The following is a 22,750-nucleotide window of genomic DNA, read 5'->3' on the forward strand; positions in this document are numbered from 1 at the left end:
CATCGGCAGGCGGACGCGCAACCGCTGCGCCACCAGGGAAGCCCTCAGCTAGATTTTTGCTAAATGAAAGTTAAATTGGCACTGTGTAATAAGCTTTCATAATGTGGTGGGTTTCTGTAATAGTCACTCTGAAACTGGAATTCATTTTTGGTGTTTTAGGAATTGCTTTTGCCTGAAACAGAGACTCCTATTTTACCGCCATATTCGTCTTCACCTCTTCCTCCCCCTGGAGAGCTCTACGCTGTTCAAGTTAAGCACATTGTCTCACCCAGCGAAGTACGTGATTCCAGTAATGCTGGTGGTTAAAAACATGACAGGTAGTCTCGGTCTTTAACTCTAGGGTTGGTTCTCCACATTTCCATCTTCCTGATTTTCATAGCTGACAGCTGGTGGCCGCTGGGGTGCCTGCCCTGTAATGTCCTCTTCAGACACTTGTTTGTACTTAATGAGGCAAGTGTTCCTTAAGCACTGTTGGGTTTTCCCAGTATTGTGTAGCTTGTTCAATCGAATATTTAGATTGTTAAGTTGGAACTTATTTCCACCTGCGAAATCTTATTAACCATCTCATTCCCCTGTCCTCTTCCTACATTGAACTTGGGTGCTCTTTATTCGCTGTTTTTCCATACCACTCACCACCTTGTAACAACACACTGTGCCGCTTCCTTATTTTCTTTGTCTGCTTCTTCCCACTAGAATGTAATTCCATGAAGACAGGGACAGGGATTTTTGTCTGTTTTGGTCAGAGGTGTGTCCCTAGAACCTAGAATTCTGCCTGATATATAGTAGGCACTCAGTAAATATTGACTGAATGAGTAAGTACACTAAAGAAAATTCAATTATATATGCTTGGCTAACAAGAGAGACAGAAATGACAAATTAAGTGGTCAGGCAGCCCCTCAGCCATTTTTGTACACAATAAGCGCTTCTTTTCACAGACAAGAATTTGCTCCATAATTTCATCAGAGAACATAGTAGCGCAAACTGTTGTTGGTTTTTATGATTTTTAATTAGTTATTAGTCGCCACACAAATTACCCCAAATTGAGCAGCATAAAACAACACACGTGAAAGTCAGGAACCCAGGATCTCGGGTTGCATTCGGGGTGTGTGTGGGGGTGGGGGTGCAAGATCCACCTCCAGAGCCCAAGTGCTGGGCCCCGGCCCCGCGGGCCTCTCCTGGGCCTGCTGGCGCGCATGTGCGCGCTTCCCTGGTGGGCTGAGCGCCACCAAGGCAGAGACCACGGTGCCTTTGACAACCTGGGCTCCGTGGTCACATAGCGCCGCCGCTGGCGTGCTTTCCAGTCGCAAAGAGCAAGTCTGGTTTGCTGTGGGGACTTGACCGTGTGAGGACTGTGAGGCCGTGGCTGGCAGTAGTTCTGTCCACATCATGAATAGTAAAAATTACAGAACTTGAACTTTTTCCCCTCCCTGCCCCCCACTTAGGTGTATATTTGCCTCGACTCTGTAGAAAACTGTAATCTGGTTAAGCAGCGTGATGACACAGTTGACAGTGGCGTCAGCTGGGAACCTGAGCCTGAGAGCCTTGAGGAAGCGCTAGGGAGGTTCAATAAGGATGTGGAGATACTCCCTCCTCTGACGGACTTCAGAACAGGTACGTAACTTTCCGAGTAAAATGGGATTCCTCACGAAGCCACTGTTTTGTTTCAGTGCTGATGAGACTGGGTTGTTTCTGAGGTAACTGGTATTTTTATCACCCTCACTTGATATGCGTAGTCTCCTGCCTCGGGGCGCTTTCGTTTTTCAAAGCTCGGGCAGGGCAGCGCTGTAACACTGACTGCACGAAGATGGCTTTTGTGAGCTTGCAGTTTTGCCAGTAGCTCAGATGGTGAGTTGTTACTTGGACCTGAACGGCCACTTACTTTAATTACAAGCCGCCTAAGCTGCTAACCGTGGTGTGGGGCAGCAGAACTCAGATTGTGTTCAGTCCTGCCGGCATGGGTGAAATGCTGCTTTTTTCCCTTTCCATTCCCCTGTCTTTATTAAATATATGGCATTCTCCCATGAGGAGACTGCGTCTAGCTACCGGTGTTGGCGGTTCCTGAATACCAGGAGGGGCGTCTACGTATTTTATCAGTGTGTGATGTACAGGGATGTATTCATCCTTGGTATTCTGCTCATATCAGAGGATACTTAGGCAAAGGAAAACAGCAGCCTGACGTCCTATCTGATTTTACTTAGTGAGATTTTAATCACCCGTGACCCATGTTTGGCTGATAACCACCACTCGCTGTTCCCTCTGCCTGGAAAGTTCTGGGATGTGCAGCAGGGTCTCTGCTCAGCTGTCCCCGCGCGGCAGCTCTTCCCTGATGCGTCCCACCCCCTCCTCCCCTCCTCCCCTCCTCCCGGCCTTTAAGGCAGCGCCACAGCAGGGGCTCTGTGCCGCGGGGGCATCAGCACTTACGGAGGGCGCCTGCCACAAGCAGGTGCTCATAAGTATCTGCTGAATGAGTGAAAAAATAAACTCACCGTCACTCTTTTTTTGTAAACTAATTTATAACCTGGAAGAAACAGTTCCTTCCTCGCCGTGCTCTTCTCTCAAGGGAGGTTGCACAAACAGTCCGCGAGTAATGTGATAATTCATGGAGCTATACATACACGTGTGCATTTTTTCTGTGGTTATTCTTCAGTTAAGTATGCATATGTACAAGTTGATTCATAGACAAGTGCTTATTAAATATGTACGGAATGTTTATTGAAGGAGTTGAATAAGGAATCTATTTAGGTAGCACGTTGAGGATATGTGGTTGAAGTGGGTTGGGAGTATATTATGAAGAATTTTAAGATTGTAAATTGCAGTCTAAGGACTTGGTACTGCAGACAGTTAAGATGCCGTTGAAATTTTTGTAACTACAGAGCAATGGAATTGGATTGGAGGAGAAGGAAATTAAAAGTAGGAATAACAGAAACCATTTTACTACCATTTGCAGAAGACAACTGGCCAAAGGAAAAACAATCGGGGGCATATAAGAAGTGGGAACCGTGGAAGGGTGGTTTAAGCCCTGGGTGGTGGAAGGACTAGGACTCTGAGAATGGAGAGGTGTCTTTCTTCCAGCCTTTTCCTGGAATTAGGAAAAGCAAGGGTTATAAAGTATAAACAGAAAAAAGAGCACAAGCCAACCTGTGGCTAACTGTTGAGTGTTTAATTCTGAATAATGGGTAATTGGTGATTATATTTTCTTCGTACTTTACTGTATTTTTTTTAAAAAAAACGTTTTTAAGAAAATAAAAGGCAATGTGATTTTCCCCTTTCTGTCTTCTCAGAAATGCCTTGCCTTGCAGAATACGATGATGGCGTATGGTACAGAGCAAAGATTGTTTCCATTAAAGAATTTAATCCTCTGGCTGTCCTGGTACAATTTGTTGATTATGGATCGACTGAAAAGCTGACAATAAACAGGTTAAAAAACAAAAAAGTAAACTTAGTTGAATTAGGATTCTTAGTTTTCTATTCTTTTTTTTAAAAAATAACTGAAAAGATTTTGCCTCTTTTTTTAAAAGAAAAAAATCTACTTTAAAGCCACTTATACATTGGGAGTATTTTTTATCTAAAAGTTATTTTTTTATTGTGGTAAAATATACATAACATAAAATTTACCACGTTAAAAAATAAATTTTAAAAAATTCTTAAAGAGAAAAAATTTACCACATTAGCCATTTTTAAGCATACAGTTAATTGGCATTAAGGATTCAGTGTTGTGCGACCATTGCTACTGTCCATTTTCAGGACTTTTTCATAACCCCAAACAGAAACTCTACCCCTCAGTAACATTCCACTCCCTTTCCCTCAGCTCCCGGTAACCCCTCTTCTACTCTCTGTACGAATTTGCTTATTTTAGGTTCTTCGTCAAGTGTGTAATCATAAGTATTTGTCCTTTTATGTCTGGCTTATTTTACTTAGAATGATGTTTTCAGAGTTCATCCGATTGAAGCATGTGTCAGAATTTCATTACTTTTATGACTGAATGATACGTCGTTGTACGTATATACCACATTTTGTTTATCTGTTCATCTGTTGATGGACACTTGGTCTGTGAGTAATGCTGCCATGAACTCTGACATACAAAGAGCCGTTTTGAGTTCCCGCTTTCAGCTGTTTGGGGGTATTATATACCTCAAAATGGAATTGCGGGACCATATGGTAATTCTGTGTTTAACTTTTTCAGGAAATGCCAAACTTTTCCATAGTAGCTATACTATTTATATTGCCACCAGCAACGCACAGGAGTTCCATCTTCTCCACATCCTTGCCGACACTGTTATTTTCCAAGTTTTGTTGTTGTTGTCTGTGATACTTTTTTAATAGTGGTAAAATACACATATCATAATATCTACCAGTCTTAACCATTTTTAGAAGTATAGTTTTGTTAACTTTCCTTACATTGTTAGTGCAACCAGTCTCCAGAACTCTCTTCATTTTGGAAAACTGAAACTAACCCTGTGCCCATTAAACCATCCCTCATTCCCTCTTCATCCAGCCCGTCAACCACTGTTCCGCTTTCCATCTCTATGAATTTGATTATTGTAGATATCTCATATGTCTTTTTGTAACTGGCTTATTTCACTTAGCATGACGTCAAGGTTCAACCATGTCATAGCATATGTTAGAATTGTCTTCTTTTTTAAGGCTGAATAATAGTCCATTATATGTATATAACACGTTTTATTTATCCATGCACCCATCAGTGGATACTTGGCTATTGCGAATGATGCTGTGAACATGGGTGTACAAATATCTCTTCATGACCTTGCTTTCAGGATACTCAGAAGTGGAGTTGCTGGATAATGTGCTTATTCTTAGTATTGGGAGGAACTACCACACTTCCCCACAGTAGCATTTTACATTCCCACCAAATGTCCAAGGGTTCCAGTTTTTCTCTGTATCCTCACCAACACTTGTTATGATACCGTGTTTGTTTGTTTGTTTGTTTGAACAGTAGCCGTCCTAATGTGTGTGAGGTGAAATCACCTTGTGGCTCTGGTTTGCATTTCCCTGATGATGAGTGATGTTGAGCATCTTTTCATTTGCTTGTTGGCCATTTGTATCTCTTCCTTGGAGAAATGTCTTTTTTAATGTGTATCTTCTCTCATTCTCTATATGTTGCCTTTTCACTCTGTTGATTGTGCCCTTTGCACAGTTTTAAATTTCGATACAATCAAAATTTTTTCTTCTGTTGCCTGTGCTTTTGGTGTCATACCCAAGAATCACTGCCAAATCCAACACCATTAGCTTTTCCTCTAATTGTGACATTCCTAACATTTTAATTTAAGGATTTCTTTTGTGACAGACTTTGTCAAATTCCTCTTCATCTTATGCAGTATCCAGCCCGAGCCATAAAGGTTCTCTTGGCAGGGTTTAAACCTCCCTTAAGAGATGTAGGAAAGGCAAGAATACCGTACTGTCCCAAGTGGAGCATGGAAGCATTGTGGGCTATGATAGACCGTCTTCAAGGAAAACAACTTCATGCTTCTTCCATGGTAAATATCTGTCTTAATTAGCCAAAATACTTTCAAAGCTATTTCAGGGATCCCTGTTAACTTTCTAAAGTGCTTTTTATCTCTCTGCAGCTCTAGATGCAAAAATGCTTTAAAGCATTTGATGTTGTAAATACTATAGGATTAATTTTAAGGCTTGTTCAGATGTCTTAGTTTATATTTTACAAACTTCTGATTAGCCCTGCAATGATACAAAATATCAGTGATGTAATGACTAAGATGAAAAATGATCAAGATGAGTATCCTACAGTCAAAGAACTGATAATGAGGAAAACATGTAAACTACTAATACAAAGTAGAATGAAATAAACGCTGTAGAAAAGGTACAGGTATCTTTGGGGTGTGGGTGTGGGGAGAGAAGCAGGAGCGATGAGTTGTGTCTGGAGAGATCAGGGTAGGGTGTTTGAGCCCCTGCTTATTAGTAGGCACTCGGGTGCATATTCAGCAAGTACGACCAGGAGAAAGTGACGTTTGAGCTGCATCCTGAAGGTAGCAAAGACCAGAACGGGGATCCTGGTCGGAGTCAGAGAACGGTTCAAATGGCGCTCCTATCGTAACTGCACTGACTTTGAATTGTTTAATGCAGTAGAAGCTGCATCACAAGGTCCAAGAAAGAAAATCCAGATCATGCTTGGTATAAACACGCTTTCTACTTGAGGCTTAGTCACAAAGGGGTGGCTCAAAGGCCGTATCTGGCTTGTAACCGTGTTTGATTTAGTGCGCAGCTGTTTTAAAATTGGAAAATTATACAGAGAGTCTTATTTCTGACTACTGTAAAATCTTCTGAAATGACGGTCAGCCCCAGTGGTGCAACAACAGTCCCTCCAGGTGGGAACGTGCTCTTCGGTTCACCCTAGTCCTCACCACTGTTGTTTCAGCCCAGCTCGCCCTGATCTGGGGACCCGAGATTTGGGGGATTTCTGACGTACTGGCTGTGACAAGAATGAGCTCTTAATGAAGCAGTGCTGTTACGAGAAAGTGCTTTTTGAAAACCCCTGTACATACCATGTTCCTGTGTGTGCGGTGGTGTAAATAGCTTATGCAGGGTTTCTCTCAAGAAGCCAGTGAAAATAACAAATGTTCTTATAAATACATGTGTATTCACCTCTAGGGGTAACACTCAAAATTTGGTGACTGTATGCGTAGAGGTATGCTTTACGTGTAGAATGTAAATGAATTTTAACAGGGATGGTAGTATTAAGGCCCACTGGCTCAATCTAGGAACACTTTGGGGGGAGTTATATTTTAAATAAAGTAGAAGATGGAAAGAATGGGACTTAGCAAGAAACCATCAAGATACCTTTTGAAAGTAACAGCATATAAATTATAAACTTAGAGAATGCCTTGTCCCTCCTGCCAGTTGTAGGAGGAACAGGCAGCAGAGACATGATGGTGTTTTCTTGACATGTATCTTTTAATTTTAGGCTCAGGTACCAGAACAAATAGTGACATTATATGAAGACGAACGGTATCCAGTTCATATGTCATTAGTAGAAATGGGGCTTGCAGACCAAGATGAGTGATGTAAGTACCACGACTTCTTGTTCACCCGCATAGTCGGCATACGGCATGTGACTGATGTAGCAGAGATTCATACTAAATTGCCCTGAAAAGCACCTTTGGCCTTTCCTTGATTTGTCAAAGGAATGACAACACAGCTCAACCAGCATCTCTCTTGTAGATCTCTCCTTCATAGGCCCTTCTTACCTATTGAGTACCAGTAACAGAGAGGTTCCATAGCTATAAAAATGCTTGGAACGCCTATCCTGACCATTCATGGTGCCAGAAGGTTATGGGGGCAAGGAGGAGAGCAGCAGAAGGCGGGCACTATAAATAATTTAAGCACAGAACGCTATGCTACACATGCAGCACTACTGGACAGTCAGTGCCCCGATAACAAGGTTATTGAAGTCCCTCGGTAAACAGCTCACTCTTCGTCCATTCACATAAATGTAACTTGATTCAGTAACTGTATTTGAACCTTAAGCAGAGGTTTAAAGTAACACACCTTTTGTTTTTCAGGTTCACAGTACAGAGCATCTGTAGCAGCCCAGAAGAAAGTTTTCTGTTACATGTAGACCGTTTCAGGCTTACTTTTTCGTGACTTGTTCTGCAATAGTGCTGGCCTTTTTTTTTTTCTTTTCTTTACATGTTGAACTGTTAGGAACTGTTCAAAAAAAGTTAATAAATATTTGCTTTCAAGTATTTACTTATTTTACTGTAATTTTTAAATGAAATATTTTAGGCACGTTAGAAACAACATTTAGTTGATTTTATAACTAATGTGCATTCAGCTGAAGAAATAAGACATCATCAGCACAGTTGTAGGCCCCTGTTCTGCCCTTCCGCAGTCATTCTCTTTCTTGCAGAGGAGGTGAGTACTGTGAATTTGGTGTTTCTCATTCTTATACAGCTGCTTATAATTTTCTTGTATATGCATGCATCCATAAACAAGACATAGTGTTGCTCTGTATATTTTTAAGTGTGTGCAGTATCACACAATTACCTTTTCTCCCCTACTTTATTTCCACTATATAATGCATATTGGTATGTATGCATAGCTCTATTTTATTCACTTTCACTGTTACATGCATCTGTGCATATAATTTATTCTGTTGTTAGATATTTAGGTTGTTACCAGTTTTTTCTCAATTACAGATACTCTACTGTACAACCCCGTATGCACCTGTGAGGGGTTTTCTAGTAAACATACTTTAGTGGAATTTAGTACTAGGTCATGAGGCAGTTGCCTTCCAAAAAAGTGATTTTACCAGCGAATTCTAGCATCAGTAGTCCAAGTTCCTTGCCAACATGTGGTGTGGCCAGACCACTGTTTGCCAGTTTAGGACACTAATGTGAAAACGTACCTCATTGTTGGAATATGCATTTACTGGTTTTAGTCAGTTTACTGCTTATTGATAGCCTTTGTTTGTAATTACCTATTTTAACTAATGGGGATTCTTTATATATTCCGGTTACTAATCCTTTGTCGGATACGTGTTTCTTTTCCTGGGCTGTGACTTTTCTCTCTTTTGTGGCATCTTTGGACAAACAAACTTTTGACTCATTACCCTTTTAAGGTTTGTGCTGTGTCTCATTTAAAAACTTTCTCTAGGGAGCTCCCTGATGGTCTAGGGGTCAGGATTTGGCACTTTCACTGCTGTGGCCTGGGTTCAGTCCCTGGTCTGCGAACTGAGATCCCCCAAGAGGTGCGGCGCAGCCAAACAAATAAATAATTTTAAAAATAAAATTTAAAAAGCTTTCTCTATTCCTGAGGCTCTATATATATATATATATATATATATAAAATTACCTATTTTCTCTGAAAAGTTTTAAACTTTGTTGTTATTCAGTTTTAAATCACCTGGAATTAATAAATACATGTGGCTTTTTTTTAAAAACTGAGTTACTGCCAGCACTACTGTCAGACTGCCCTGACTAGACCAAACTTAACTATGTAAATCTACTTGTAGGTGACTTGCCCGCCACCCCCACCACCACCCCCCGCTTCAAGGACATCTTGCTTCTGTCAGCCCCGTCTTTACAGGTAATGAGGTCAAGGCACCTGTGGTCTATCATCAATCAATCAGTTAACACTGGCTGGTTAGTTTTCACACCCCACCTTTCTCAGCTGTCACCCTCGTTACAACTGCTTTCTCCTATGAGATTTATCTGCACTCGTAGGATGAACTCTTCTGCCTGTTTTACTGTTCGTATTCAGTCACTGTTTTAACTTCCAGTTCTGTGACCTCTGTGGTAGATAATGCTTTAATGTTAGTACTAATTGAGCACAGTAATTTTTTGACTGGGGAAATCCTCTTACTTCTTCAGTAAAACTTTCTGAGCAAGACCTTCATAGGACTGGTTGGTAGGCGGTGGGAAAATCTGTGATACTGTGTTTCTTGTACTTCTTGGCTCTCATAACCATCTCCAACCAATGAAAGCATCCACTCGTTATAGGTCTACACTGGTTAGAACCGTAGAAGGTAGGTGAACTAAAAATGAAAGCTGTCCCTGTGCATTTGAAACATTATGAAAAAAGGCATCGTTTTATTTTATATTCCAAACAATCTTTTCTTTTCCATTTATATATATATATACACACACACGGTATACATAAATTAAACCACAGAATCCACAAGAAATGTACATTTTTTAAAGAAGAAAATCAAGTTAGTGTTATTTCATGATTAGCCATACACAAGGCTCATGACAATTTTGTGTCCATTAGAACATTACCATCCTTGTCTTTAACTCTTACTCGACCAGATGAATATTTGGTTTCTTGAAGACCGTTGGTATACACAGTTTTAACAGTGCCATCTGGATACTCCCGTCTCTTGAACTGGGCCGTATGTAGTTCTCTTTGGCCATTATTAAACTCTATGATTTTGTTGCCATCTCTGTAAATTTAAAGCAGAATTTAATGTCTTTAAAAACATGAAGTATACAGCAGGAGAACTCTGGCAGTTATTCCTTCTCCTAGGGCATCCCCGGTCCTTACATAGGTATAACTGGGCCTCAACTTCTCAGCACAGAGTGCTTTTTTCTGTTTTGGTTATTTCTCAAATTTTATATGAACACAATGGCTCTGTGCCACATGCAGATGTTTGTTAGAGAGCCAGTGCCCTATCAAGTGTGGCCCTAGGGTGTCAGCATCACCCGAGGGCTCATTAGAAACGCAAATCATTTGGCTGGGGCCCAGCAACCTGCTCTTGGACAGTCCCTCCAGGTGATTCTGCTGCACCCTGAAGTTTGAGAACCACTGCTGTAAGTGAAAAACGGCAAAATAATCCTGAATGAATTGCATATTTGAAAGCTGCTAAGACAATAAAAGTTTTCATCACAAGAAAAATGTGTAAGTATGTCTAATGTAATGATGGATGTTAACTAGACTTCTGTGATCATCTTGCAATATATACAAATATCAAATCTTTGTTGTACACCTGAAACTAATTAGTTATATGTCAGTTACACCTCAATTAAAACATGATAATCCTGAATGAATTAATACATGGGATGTGCTTCAGTAGATGAAAAAAACACTTGCCATGAGTTAATACTTGAAGATGGACAGACGGATATGGGGACCTTTTCATATTATTTTCTTTCTGCTACAGAAAATTTCAATCATGTGAGTCAATTTTTTGAAAAGTTCCTGAAATCAAAGTATACTTACTGTACACAGAAGAAATAAAGTTTGAGGAACATATTTAGTTGAGCACCAGATAAAGTTGCAGACCACATTAAGGGAAAAACACGAAAAACACAATCATGACCACGAGAAGTTCCTACGTTATTGCCAAGTCTGTATCATAGAATTCAAGTTAATGGGTACTTAAAACTGTTACACTCCAGGAGAAACAGGACTCTCGATTTGACAAAACTCCACCAGGGTTTCAATTAAAATGGTGCTTTCGTGCTTATAAGATGCTCTTCACTGTGGACTGAAGAAGTTGACTTATGACTTCAAGAAAAACACTCAGAAGGATAAAGAAAAATTGTTGATTTTAAGGAACTGGCTTAGGGTGGCCAGAGGAGTAAAGTGCTTAGGCTGGGACAGGGAGACCCAGATAACCAAAATACAGAGTCTGGTTATTGTTAAAAATTGACAGGGAAGCTTTCCTTCTTTGTGTCTCACTCACTGTTCTCAAATTTCACCAGACTGATTTCTAAACAAATACTTGCCATTCTCCTTTCGCGAAGTGCTGTCAGACACCCTTTAGGTCTGTAGGCTAAAGACTAACTAGACGTTACAATCCATGGTCTGTAGGCTAAAGACTAACTAGACGTTACAATCCATGGTCTGTAGGCTAAAGACTAACTAGACGTTACAATCCATGGTCTGTAGGCTAAAGACTAACTAGACGTTACAATCCATGGTCTGTAGGCTAAAGACTAACTAGACGTTACAATCCATGGTCTGTAGGCTAAAGACTAACTAGACGTTACAATCCATGGTCTGTAGGCTAAAGACTAACTAGACGTTACAATCCATGGTCTGTAGGCTAAAGACTAACTAGACGTTACAATCCATGGTCTGTAGGCTAAAGACTAACTAGACGTTACAATCCATTTATCTCAAATTCATCCTAAACTCCAGAATGCTGAAAACATGTCTCACCTGCTCTCTCAAATTCTGAACTCAGTGAAATGTTGAATGACTTACACAAATGTTTTAAGATTTTTAAAATTCAACTGGTAACAAAAGTTGAAAACTAGAAAATCTAGAAACAAAACAGGTAACGTACCGTTGCCCTCTGACGATTGTACCATCTGGGAAAATGCTTTCTTCTTGTCCATCGGCAAACAAGTTTTTGATAGTCTGATCAGGAAACGTGATTTCTTTTCTTCCATCTGGGAAATGTTTTTCTGTAGAAAAAGGGGTTACCGTAAATATTTTATTTTTAAAGGAAAGGAAGAATGTAATAACTGAGAGGGCACAGCAGGTTTTCACCTATCTGTCCGCTTGAGAAATGTAAGACTTCCAGTCCTCCTGGGTACGTGGTGTGGGTGGTGAGGGTGGCTGCGTAGTAGTAGATCTGCAAAGACACAGAGTCAGCACCGCCTCCTCTTCAGAGGTGCTTACGCTACGGACAAAACACGCCCACGGAAACCTACCACTCTCCCATCCGGCATGACCTGCTTGACGTCGCCGTTGAAGAAGGTGACAGTGACCGTCTTTCCATCGGCACTCGCTTCTTTTCGGGTTCCATTTGGAAACAATATAACATGGCACCCATTCTTATAAACCTTTTCTATCTACAAAAAAAAAAAAACCCAGGACTATCAATATGTAAAACTTCCTGAGACCACACGACAAAAATAACCCTAATTCTCTTAACTGCCTACTTTGAAATTTTTCATAATAAAAATTAAAACATTTCTCAGAGAAAAGTTAATAAGCTCATAATAATCAACTTCACCTACCCTACATATCACTGTTCTTAGGTCACCTATTCCCCCAAAACAAACTTTTTCGTAGTAGTTTTTCTTCAAGCAAACTGCAGACATCACTTCTCCTGTAAACATTAACAGGTATCTCTAATGGAAGGATTTTTAACATAACCAAACTTATCATCCCTAATAAACTAATTCATTCCTTCATATCGTAACAATATTTTCCATAAATTCACACAAAGAAGGCCTTTTACAGTTTACCTGAATCAGGATCAAAACAAGATCCACACACACTTGCTATGTCTCTACCCTCAGTTTCTAATGGTCCCTTTCCTTTCCCCCTTTTTTAACGCCAACTGCTGAAGGAAGTGGGTCACCGAATATGTAACATTTCCCACGCTCTGGATTTGGCTAATTGCTTTTCCATTATGGTGTCATTAAAGATGTTCCAGTATCACTGTTTTTCCTTAAAAAACCCAGTAGTTAGCTCTCGAGGCTTGATTAAATTCCAGCTGAATTACTCTGATGAGTACTTTTTAGGTGCAGCAGTGGGCTTTGTACGGCAGCACATCCAGAAATCCAGTCAGTTTGCGCTGCCTCGTGACCTCAGCACTGACTGGGTGGCATCACGAGACCCGTCAACCTTTCGTCTAAGGTTTCAGGAGCCACTGATGACTGCCTAGACCCTTCATGTCATCAGAAATTGTAAACTGGTGATGCTCTAATTTTCTCATTCCTCTTCCTTCCAGTCATTAGCTGCGACTCTTCTAAAAAGGAAAACCTTCCGTGGTCAACAATTTGTTATCCTCAAGTAGAGTCTGCACAGGAAGAGTCTGACAACTTCCTTCTGTTGGTCTTTGTCCTTCTCTCATTCCTCAAGATTTGCAGTGGACTTTGGCCTTCTGATTTCTATTAAAGTGGGTCAGATTATAGAGTACTCGGAAAAGTACATGTTCTATAAACCCAAAGAGAAATTCCCTCATCACCTCCTCAGTAACCCTGTTTATGTTCCTCCCGTCGTCATTCACTCTTTAGCTGGAACACCCAGCCAGGCCGTTTTCCCACTCAAAACCTTTCCTAAGCCCAAGAATAAAATTGTCAGGCTGGGGGTGGAGAGCAGCTGATTGAGGAAATATTTAAGGAAGCCTGCAGGAAGGGTAGGGCCGAGAACTGAGGTTTCTAAAAGTACCAAGGATTACCAAGGCTTCTTAGCTATGTCTGGAGGAAGAACAAGAAGTCTAAGCAGCTGGATTGTATTCCTCCTTTTGTTGCATCATCTCTAAATTAGAAATGGCACCTAAATGCATGCCGTCTGTCAGTATTCTCAGAGGGTCCCAAGGTTCAGACCGAGTCACGTGCCAAGGTACTAAGGTCTCCAGCCCCATCTAGTCGTGAAGATCATTTATTTCAGAATCTACGGGTTTCAACTCTCTTTTAACCCATGTTCATTTTTTATAGTATTCATTGGTTTAAAAAAAAAAAAAAAGTTTAACCTTTCCATCAGGATGGCTGATTTCTCCCTGAATTTCTTCTTTTTCTTCTTTTTCATCCTCCTCTTTACATTCCGGATCTGGAGAGTTCACTGGTTCGGGTGGCTCCCTGGGTGAGGCTATCTGTAAGGACAAGAGGCTCTTGGTCTGTCCTACATTACATGTAATAAAAATCTCAAGCAGCTAAAACTTACACTTAGTCCAAAAGCCAGATGCCACTATTATAGGATTCTAGTATGACTAGTATTTGGTGTTGTATAGAAAACATTTACAATGTTAAGTTAAAAGCTTCCTTTATAAATGCTTTAGAAACTTAAGCCAGTTAACCAGTCAACTTTAAGCCTGAATAATATGTTTTAATATATAAAAACATAAAGAGATTTACTTGTCCCTTATCCGAATTGCCTAAATCACGAGACACAGACTTGGATCTTCGAGATGGGTTGCCTGTTAGAATATAATTACCAGAGTTAGTTTTATTATTTAATTGAAAGTTTTAAGTTTACTCAATACTATGGTCAAACATCTTAGTTCACTCTTCTTTTGTGAACTGCTGTCCTTTACCCATTATTTAAGGAAGTCTTAGTACTTTTCTTTACCAATTCCTAGGAGTTCTTCACTGTATAAATTCAAGTACTTATTCAAATACTTAAGTCCTAATGACCAAGAAAGACAAAGTATGTGTTCTCTGAAAGTGTACAATCTGGAGAAAGGTGCTCAACTAACCTAACAGATGGACCCAAAGGTATTTTGGAGATAATCACCAGGACTTGAGTTAGAGGGTAGGAATGGGGTACACATAATAGACGCATCCAGGAACACACATATAATTTGGCTTGAAAAAAAATAACTGGGTATTTAATTATAATCTAGACCTAATGCCTATGGTCTACACTTTCCAGATCGTGACCAACACACAAATCATGTACACGTTCATACATTATAAAATAAGCATGCTTGTGCATACACACGGACACCACCACCAACAACAAAGTGATATTGAAAATACATTGAAGTTCTAATATTTTCTTCTTATATGCCAATGGATATTATAAACAGTCCCACATTTGAAGGGTTTCAAGCTCTTTAAATCATCTGGAATTAATAAATACATGTGGCTTTTTTTTAAAAACTGAGTTACTGCCAGCACTACTGTCAGACTGCCCTGACTAGACCAAACTTAACTATGTAAATCTACTTGTAGGTGACTTGCCCGCCACCCCCACCACCACCCCCCGCTTCAAGGACATCTTGCTTCTGTCAGCCCCGTCTTTACAGGTAATGAGGTCAAGGCACCTGTGGTCTATCATCAATCAATCAGTTAACACTGGCTGGTTAGTTTTCACACCCCACCTTTCTCAGCTGTCACCCTCGTTACAACTGCTTTCTCCTATGAGATTTATCTGCACTCGTAGGATGAACTCTTCTGCCTGTTTTACTGTTCGTATTCAGTCACTGTTTTAACTTCCAGTTCTGTGACCTCTGTGGTAGATAGATAATGCTTTAATGTTTGTTAGTACTAATTGAGCACAGTAATTTTTTGACTGGAGAAATCCTCTTACTTCTTCAGTAAAACTTTCTGAGCAAGACCTTCATAGGACTGGTTGGTAGGCGGTGGGAAAATCTGTGATACTGTGTTTCTTGTACTTCTTGGCTCTCATAACCATCTCCAACCAATGAAAGCATCCACTCGTTATAGGTCTACACTGGTTAGAACCGTAGAAGGTAGGTGAACTAAAAATGAAAGCTGTCCCTGTGCATTTGAAACATTATGAAAAAAGGCATCGTTTTATTTTATATTCCAAACAATCTTTTCTTTTCCATTTATATATATATATACACACACACGGTATACATAAATTAAACCACAGAATCCACAAGAAATGTACATTTTTTAAAGAAGAAAATCAAGTTAGTGTTATTTCATGATTAGCCATACACAAGGCTCATGACAATTTTGTGTCCATTAGAACATTACCATCCTTGTCTTTAACTCTTACTCGACCAGATGAATATTTGGTTTCTTGAAGACCGTTGGTATACACAGTTTTAACAGTGCCATCTGGATACTCCCGTCTCTTGAACTGGGCCGTATGTAGTTCTCTTTGGCCATTATTAAACTCTATGATTTTGTTGCCATCTCTGTAAATTTAAAGCAGAATTTAATGTCTTTAAAAACATGAAGTATACAGCAGGAGAACTCTGGCAGTTATTCCTTCTCCTAGGGCATCCCCGGTCCTTACATAGGTATAACTGGGCCTCAACTTCTCAGCACAGAGTGCTTTTTTCTGTTTTGGTTATTTCTCAAATTTTATATGAACACAATGGCTCTGTGCCACATGCAGATGTTTGTTAGAGAGCCAGTGCCCTATCAAGTGTGGCCCTAGGGTGTCAGCATCACCCGAGGGCTCATTAGAAACGCAAATCATTTGGCTGGGGCCCAGCAACCTGCTCTTGGACAGTCCCTCCAGGTGATTCTGCTGCACCCTGAAGTTTGAGAACCACTGCTGTAAGTGAAAAACGGCAAAATAATCCTGAATGAATTGCATATTTGAAAGCTGCTAAGACAATAAAAGTTTTCATCACAAGAAAAATGTGTAAGTATGTCTAATGTAATGATGGATGTTAACTAGACTTCTGTGATCATCTTGCAATATATACAAATATCAAATCTTTGTTGTACACCTGAAACTAATTAGTTATATGTCAGTTACACCTCAATTAAAACATGATAATCCTGAATGAATTAATACATGGGATGTGCTTCAGTAGATGAAAAAAACACTTGCCATGAGTTAATACTTGAAGATGGACAGACGGATATGGGGACCTTTTCATATTATTTTCTTTCTGCTACAGAAAATTTCAATCATGTGAGTCAATTTTTTGAAAAGTTCCTGAAATCAAAGTATACTTACTGTACACAGAAGAAATAAAGTTTGAGGAACATATTTAGTTGAGCACCAGATAAAGTTGCAGACCACATTAAGGGAAAAACACGAAAAACACAATCATGACCACGAGAAGTTCCTACGTTATTGCCAAGTCTGTATCATAGAATTCAAGTTAATGGGTACTTAAAACTGTTACACTCCAGGAGAAACAGGACTCTCGATTTGACAAAACTCCACCAGGGTTTCAATTAAAATGGTGCTTTCGTGCTTATAAGATGCTCTTCACTGTGGACTGAAGAAGTTGACTTATGACTTCAAGAAAAACACTCAGAAGGATAAAGAAAAATTGTTGATTTTAAGGAACTGGCTTAGGGTGGCCAGAGGAGTAAAGTGCTTAGGCTGGGACAGGGAGACCCAGATAACCAAAATACAGAGTCTGGTTATTGTTAAAAATTGACAGGGAAGCTTTCCTTCTTTGTGTCTCACTCACTGTTCTCAAATTTCACCAGACTGATTTCTAAACAAATACTTGCCATTCTCCTTTCGCGAAGTGCTGTCAGACACCCTTTAGGTCTGTAGGCTAAAGACTAACTAGACGTTACAATCCATGGTCTGTAGGCTAAAGACTAACTAGACGTTACAATCCATTTATCTCAAATTCATCCTAAACTCCAGAATGCTGAAAACATGTCTCACCTGCTCTCTCAAATTCTGAACTCAGTGAAATGTTGAATGACTTACACAAATGTTTTAAGATTTTTAAAATTCAACTGGTAACAAAAGTTGAAAACTAGAAAATCTAGAAACAAAACAGGTAACGTACCGTTGCCCTCTGACGATTGTACCATCTGGGAAAATGCTTTCTTCTTGTCCATCGGCAAACAAGTTTTTGATAGTCTGATCAGGAAACGTGATTTCTTTTCTTCCATCTGGGAAATGTTTTTCTGTAGAAAAAGGGGTTACCGTAAATATTTTATTTTTAAAGGAAAGGAAGAATGTAATAACTGAGAGGGCACAGCAGGTTTTCACCTATCTGTCCGCTTGAGAAATGTAAGACTTCCAGTCCTCCTGGGTACGTGGTGTGGGTGGTGAGGGTGGCTGCGTAGTAGTAGATCTGCAAAGACACAGAGTCAGCACCGCCTCCTCTTCAGAGGTGCTTACGCTACGGACAAAACACGCCCACGGAAACCTACCACTCTCCCATCCGGCATGACCTGCTTGACGTCGCCGTTGAAGAAGGTGACAGTGACCGTCTTTCCATCGGCACTCGCTTCTTTTCGGGTTCCATTTGGAAACAATATAACATGGCACCCATTCTTATAAACCTTTTCTATCTACAAAAAAAAAAAAACCCAGGACTATCAATATGTAAAACTTCCTGAGACCACACGACAAAAATAACCCTAATTCTCTTAACTGCCTACTTTGAAATTTTTCATAATAAAAATTAAAACATTTCTCAGAGAAAAGTTAATAAGCTCATAATAATCAACTTCACCTACCCTACATATCACTGTTCTTAGGTCACCTATTCCCCCAAAACAAACTTTTTCGTAGTAGTTTTTCTTCAAGCAAACTGCAGACATCACTTCTCCTGTAAACATTAACAGGTATCTCTAATGGAAGGATTTTTAACATAACCAAACTTATCATCCCTAATAAACTAATTCATTCCTTCATATCGTAACAATATTTTCCATAAATTCACACAAAGAAGGCCTTTTACAGTTTACCTGAATCAGGATCAAAACAAGATCCACACACACTTGCTATGTCTCTACCCTCAGTTTCTAATGGTCCCTTTCCTTTCCCCCTTTTTTAACGCCAACTGCTGAAGGAAGTGGGTCACCGAATATGTAACATTTCCCACGCTCTGGATTTGGCTAATTGCTTTTCCATTATGGTGTCATTAAAGATGTTCCAGTATCACTGTTTTTCCTTAAAAAACCCAGTAGTTAGCTCTCGAGGCTTGATTAAATTCCAGCTGAATTACTCTGATGAGTACTTTTTAGGTGCAGCAGTGGGCTTTGTACGGCAGCACATCCAGAAATCCAGTCAGTTTGCGCTGCCTCGTGACCTCAGCACTGACTGGGTGGCATCACGAGACCCGTCAACCTTTCGTCTAAGGTTTCAGGAGCCACTGATGACTGCCTAGACCCTTCATGTCATCGGAAATTGTAAACTGGTGATGCTCTAATTTTCTCATTCCTCTTCCTTCCAGTCATTAGCTGCGACTCTTCTAAAAAGGAAAACCTTCCGTGGTCAACAATTTGTTATCCTCAAGTAGAGTCTGCACAGGAAGAGTCTGACAACTTCCTTCTGTTGGTCTTTGTCCTTCTCTCATTCCTCAAGATTTGCAGTGGACTTTGGCCTTCTGATTTCTATTAAAGTGGGTCAGATTATAGAGTACTCGGAAAAGTACATGTTCTATAAACCCAAAGAGAAATTCCCTCATCACCTCCTCAGTAACCCTGTTTATGTTCCTCCCGTCGTCATTCACTCTTTAGCTGGAACACCCAGCCAGGCCGTTTTCCCACTCAAAACCTTTCCTAAGCCCAAGAATAAAATTGTCAGGCTGGGGGTGGAGAGCAGCTGATTGAGGAAATATTTAAGGAAGCCTGCAGGAAGGGTAGGGCCGAGAACTGAGGTTTCTAAAAGTACCAAGGATTACCAAGGCTTCTTAGCTATGTCTGGAGGAAGAACAAGAAGTCTAAGCAGCTGGATTGTATTCCTCCTTTTGTTGCATCATCTCTAAATTAGAAATGGCACCTAAATGCATGCCGTCTGTCAGTATTCTCAGAGGGTCCCAAGGTTCAGACCGAGTCACGTGCCAAGGTACTAAGGTCTCCAGCCCCATCTAGTCGTGAAGATCATTTATTTCAGAATCTACGGGTTTCAACTCTCTTTTAACCCATGTTCATTTTTTATAGTATTCATTGGTTTAAAAAAAAAAAAAAAGTTTAACCTTTCCATCAGGATGGCTGATTTCTCCCTGAATTTCTTCTTTTTCTTCTTTTTCATCCTCCTCTTTACATTCAGGATCTGGAGAGTTCACTGGTTCGGGTGGCTCCCTGGGTGAGGCTATCTGTAAGGACAAGAGGCTCTTGGTCTGTCCTACATTACATGTAATAAAAATCTCAAGCAGCTAAAACTTACACTTAGTCCAAAAGCCAGATGCCACTATTATAGGATTCTAGTATGACTAGTATTTGGTGTTGTATAGAAAACATTTACAATGTTAAGTTAAAAGCTTCCTTTATAAATGCTTTAGAAACTTAAGCCAGTTAACCAGTCAACTTTAAGCCTGAATAATATGTTTTAATATATAAAAACATAAAGAGATTTACTTGTCCCTTATCCGAATTGCCTAAATCACGAGACACAGACTTGGATCTTCGAGATGGGTTGCCTGTTAGAATATAATTACCAGAGTTAGTTTTATTATTTAATTGAAAGTTTTAAGTTTACTCAATACTATGGTCAAACATCTTAGTTCACTCTTCTTTTGTGAACTGCTGTCCTTTACCCATTATTTAAGGAAGTCTTAGTACTTTTCTTTACCAATTCCTAGGAGTTCTTCACTGTATAAATTCAAGTACTTATTCAAATACTTAAGTCCTAATGACCAAGAAAGACAAAGTATGTGTTCTCTGAAAGTGTACAATCTGGAGAAAGGTGCTCAACTAACCTAACAGATGGACCCAAAGGTATTTTGGAGATAATCACCAGGACTTGAGTTAGAGGGTAGGAATGGGGTACACATAATAGAAGCATCCAGGAACACACATATAATTTGGCTTGAAAAAAAATAACTGGGTATTTAATTATAATCTAGACCTAATGCCTATGGTCTACACTTTCCAGATCGTGACCAACACACAAATCATGTACACGTTCATACATTATAAAATAAGCATGCTTGTGCATACACACGGACACCACCACCAACAACAAAGTGATATTGAAAATACATTGAAGTTCTAATATTTTCTTCTTATATGCCAATGGATATTATAAACAGTCCCACATTTGAAGGGTTTCAAGCTCAAATGCCAGGATCTGACTTAAATGTTAAACACTAGAATAGATGCTGGGTGCTCCCGGGAGAATAGACTAGAGGAGAAGAACAGAGGCAGAGTCCAGTCAGGAGGCTGGTGGGCGTCTGTGGAGACGGCAGTGTTTGTACTGTGTCAAATCGCTGACCCGTGGGTCCCAAGCAGCCGAGTGCTACCAATGGCACATGGTTCAACCTACTTAATTCAGAAAATATCAGCATCAGGATTAGTCTAGGGATTGATGGGAGTGGGGGGTAAGGATACAAGAAAAAGGGATCAAGGAGTGCACACAGATTTTGGCTAAATGAACACCTTCCTCCACCTCACAGGCATGAAGAACCACAGTGCGGTCTGAGCTCCGTGTTACATCATCTCTAAGTCTCACAACCAGCCTCCGTAGAAAAGACTAATAGCCTCATTTTATAGGTGAGGAAATCAAAGCTGAGAGGCTAAGTAACTTGCCAAGGTTGTCAACTAATAAAGGTCAAGTCAGAACCAGGATTCAAGCTCATCAAGCTTGATTCTCTCAGCTGTTTGTGAACGTCATGAACAAGCCTCTGAGCACATTCTCACTGGGAGGAAGAGGGGAATGGGTGCCCGGCACTGTGAGCACCTTATAAAGTTACACGTAACAATTACTTAATAAACAATGCTGGAACAGCTAGATGCTTTAGGAGTGTACGTTTATGACCTCAGGATAGGTAAAGACTTAAGGGAAGAAGCACTACCCATAAAGGAAACAGGTGAAATTCAGCTACATTAAAGAAAGAAATTTGGGAACTTGTAAAGGTGAAGTCAGCATTGTGGTGGCTAAATCATTCCTCTTTCCTCTCCCCTAGCCAGACTCATCAAGTCAAAAAGGGAGAGGATGCAAATCAATAAAATTAGAAATGAAAAAGGAGAAATCACAACTGACACCACAAATACAAAGGAGTATAAGAAACTACCACAAACAGCTATATGCCGATAAATTGGAGAACCACGAAGACATGGACAAATTCTTGGAAAGATGCAATTTTACAAGACTGAACCAGGAAAATTTGGAGCTGGAATGAAAAATCTTCCAGCCAACAAAAGCCCAGGACCAGATGGCTTCACAGGCGAATTCCATCAAACATTTACAGAAGACCTAACACCCATCCTTCTCAAACTCTTCCAAAAAATTGCAGAGGGAGGAACACTCCCAAACTCATTCTGGGAAGCCACCATCACCCTGATACCAAAACCAGACAAAGACGTCACAAAGAAAGAAAACTACAGACCAATATCACTGATGAATATAGATGCAAAAATCCTGAACAAAAACCGGCAAATAGAGTGCAACAACACATTAAAAGGATCGTACACCATGATCAACTGGGATTTATCCCAGGGATGCAAGGATTCTTCAGTATATGCAAATCAATCAATGGGATACACCATATGAACAAATTAAGGAATAAAAACCATATGATCATCTCAACAGATGCAGAAAAAGCATTTGACAAAATTCAACACCCATTTATGATAAAAACTCTCCAGAAAATGAGCATAGAGGGAACCTACCTCAACATAATAAAGGCCATAAGATCAGGAACAAGACAAGGATGTCCACTCTCACCACTATTATTCAACATAGTTTTGCAAGTCCTAGCCAGGCAAATCAGAGAAGAAAAAGAAAAGGAATACAAATTGGAAAAGAAGTAAAACTGTCACCGTTTGCCGACGACATGATACTATACATAGAGAATCCTAAAGATGCCACCAGAAAACTACTAGAACTAATCAATGAATTTGGTAAGGCTGCAGGATACAAAATTAATGCACAGAAATCTCTGGCATTCCTATACACTAACAATGAAAAATCAGAGAAATTAAGGAAACAATCCCATTTACCATCGCAACAAAAAGAATAAAAT

At 40.0% G+C, this 22,750-nt stretch overlaps 3 protein-coding genes across 7 annotated transcripts in view; 1 reads left to right on the top strand and 2 right to left on the bottom strand.

Moving 5' to 3' along the window:
* RNF17 (ring finger protein 17) overlaps positions 1-7,392 on the top strand; it is a 114,836-nt gene extending 107,444 nt beyond the window's left edge. Inside the window, exons 32-36 of the mRNA XM_055089659.1 lie at positions 160-276; positions 1,443-1,611; positions 3,282-3,417; positions 5,306-5,495; positions 6,938-7,392. Of these exons, the coding sequence (XP_054945634.1) occupies positions 160-276; positions 1,443-1,611; positions 3,282-3,417; positions 5,306-5,495; positions 6,938-7,036 (711 nt within the window). The 3' untranslated portion in view covers positions 7,037-7,392. The remainder of the gene's footprint in view (positions 1-159; positions 277-1,442; positions 1,612-3,281; positions 3,418-5,305; positions 5,496-6,937) is intronic.
* A 2,235-nt stretch (positions 7,393-9,627) lies between these two features.
* On the bottom strand, positions 9,628-14,396 carry LOC112065397 (centromere protein J-like; the record flags this gene model as incomplete). Its single annotated transcript, XM_024125801.3, has 6 exons — positions 9,628-9,916; positions 11,765-11,885; positions 11,971-12,055; positions 12,135-12,275; positions 13,907-14,026; positions 14,289-14,396. Coding segments are annotated over 6 exons (771 nt in total), but the record flags the coding sequence as incomplete, so codon positions are not given.
* A 1,360-nt stretch (positions 14,397-15,756) lies between these two features.
* Positions 15,757-22,750, bottom strand: part of CPAP (centrosome assembly and centriole elongation protein) — a 56,475-nt gene continuing 49,481 nt past the window's right edge. For 4 of the 5 annotated variants that reach the window (XM_028497411.2, XM_028497410.2, XM_055089401.1 and 1 more), the window contains 6 exons: positions 20,145-20,206; positions 19,763-19,882; positions 17,991-18,131; positions 17,827-17,911; positions 17,621-17,741; positions 15,757-16,045 (listed from right to left, as the gene is read on the bottom strand). In XM_028497411.2, the coding sequence (XP_028353212.1) occupies positions 15,850-16,045; positions 17,621-17,741; positions 17,827-17,911; positions 17,991-18,131; positions 19,763-19,882; positions 20,145-20,206 (725 nt within the window). In that variant the 3' untranslated portion in view covers positions 15,757-15,849. The remainder of the gene's footprint in view (positions 16,046-17,620; positions 17,742-17,826; positions 17,912-17,990; positions 18,132-19,762; positions 19,883-20,144; positions 20,207-22,750) is intronic. The other variant, XM_055089402.1, reaches the window with a different exon arrangement.

Source organism: Physeter macrocephalus, chromosome 13 (assembly GCF_002837175.3).
Source record: "Physeter macrocephalus isolate SW-GA chromosome 13, ASM283717v5, whole genome shotgun sequence".
NCBI classification, from domain to species: Eukaryota; Metazoa; Chordata; class Mammalia; order Artiodactyla; family Physeteridae; genus Physeter; species Physeter macrocephalus.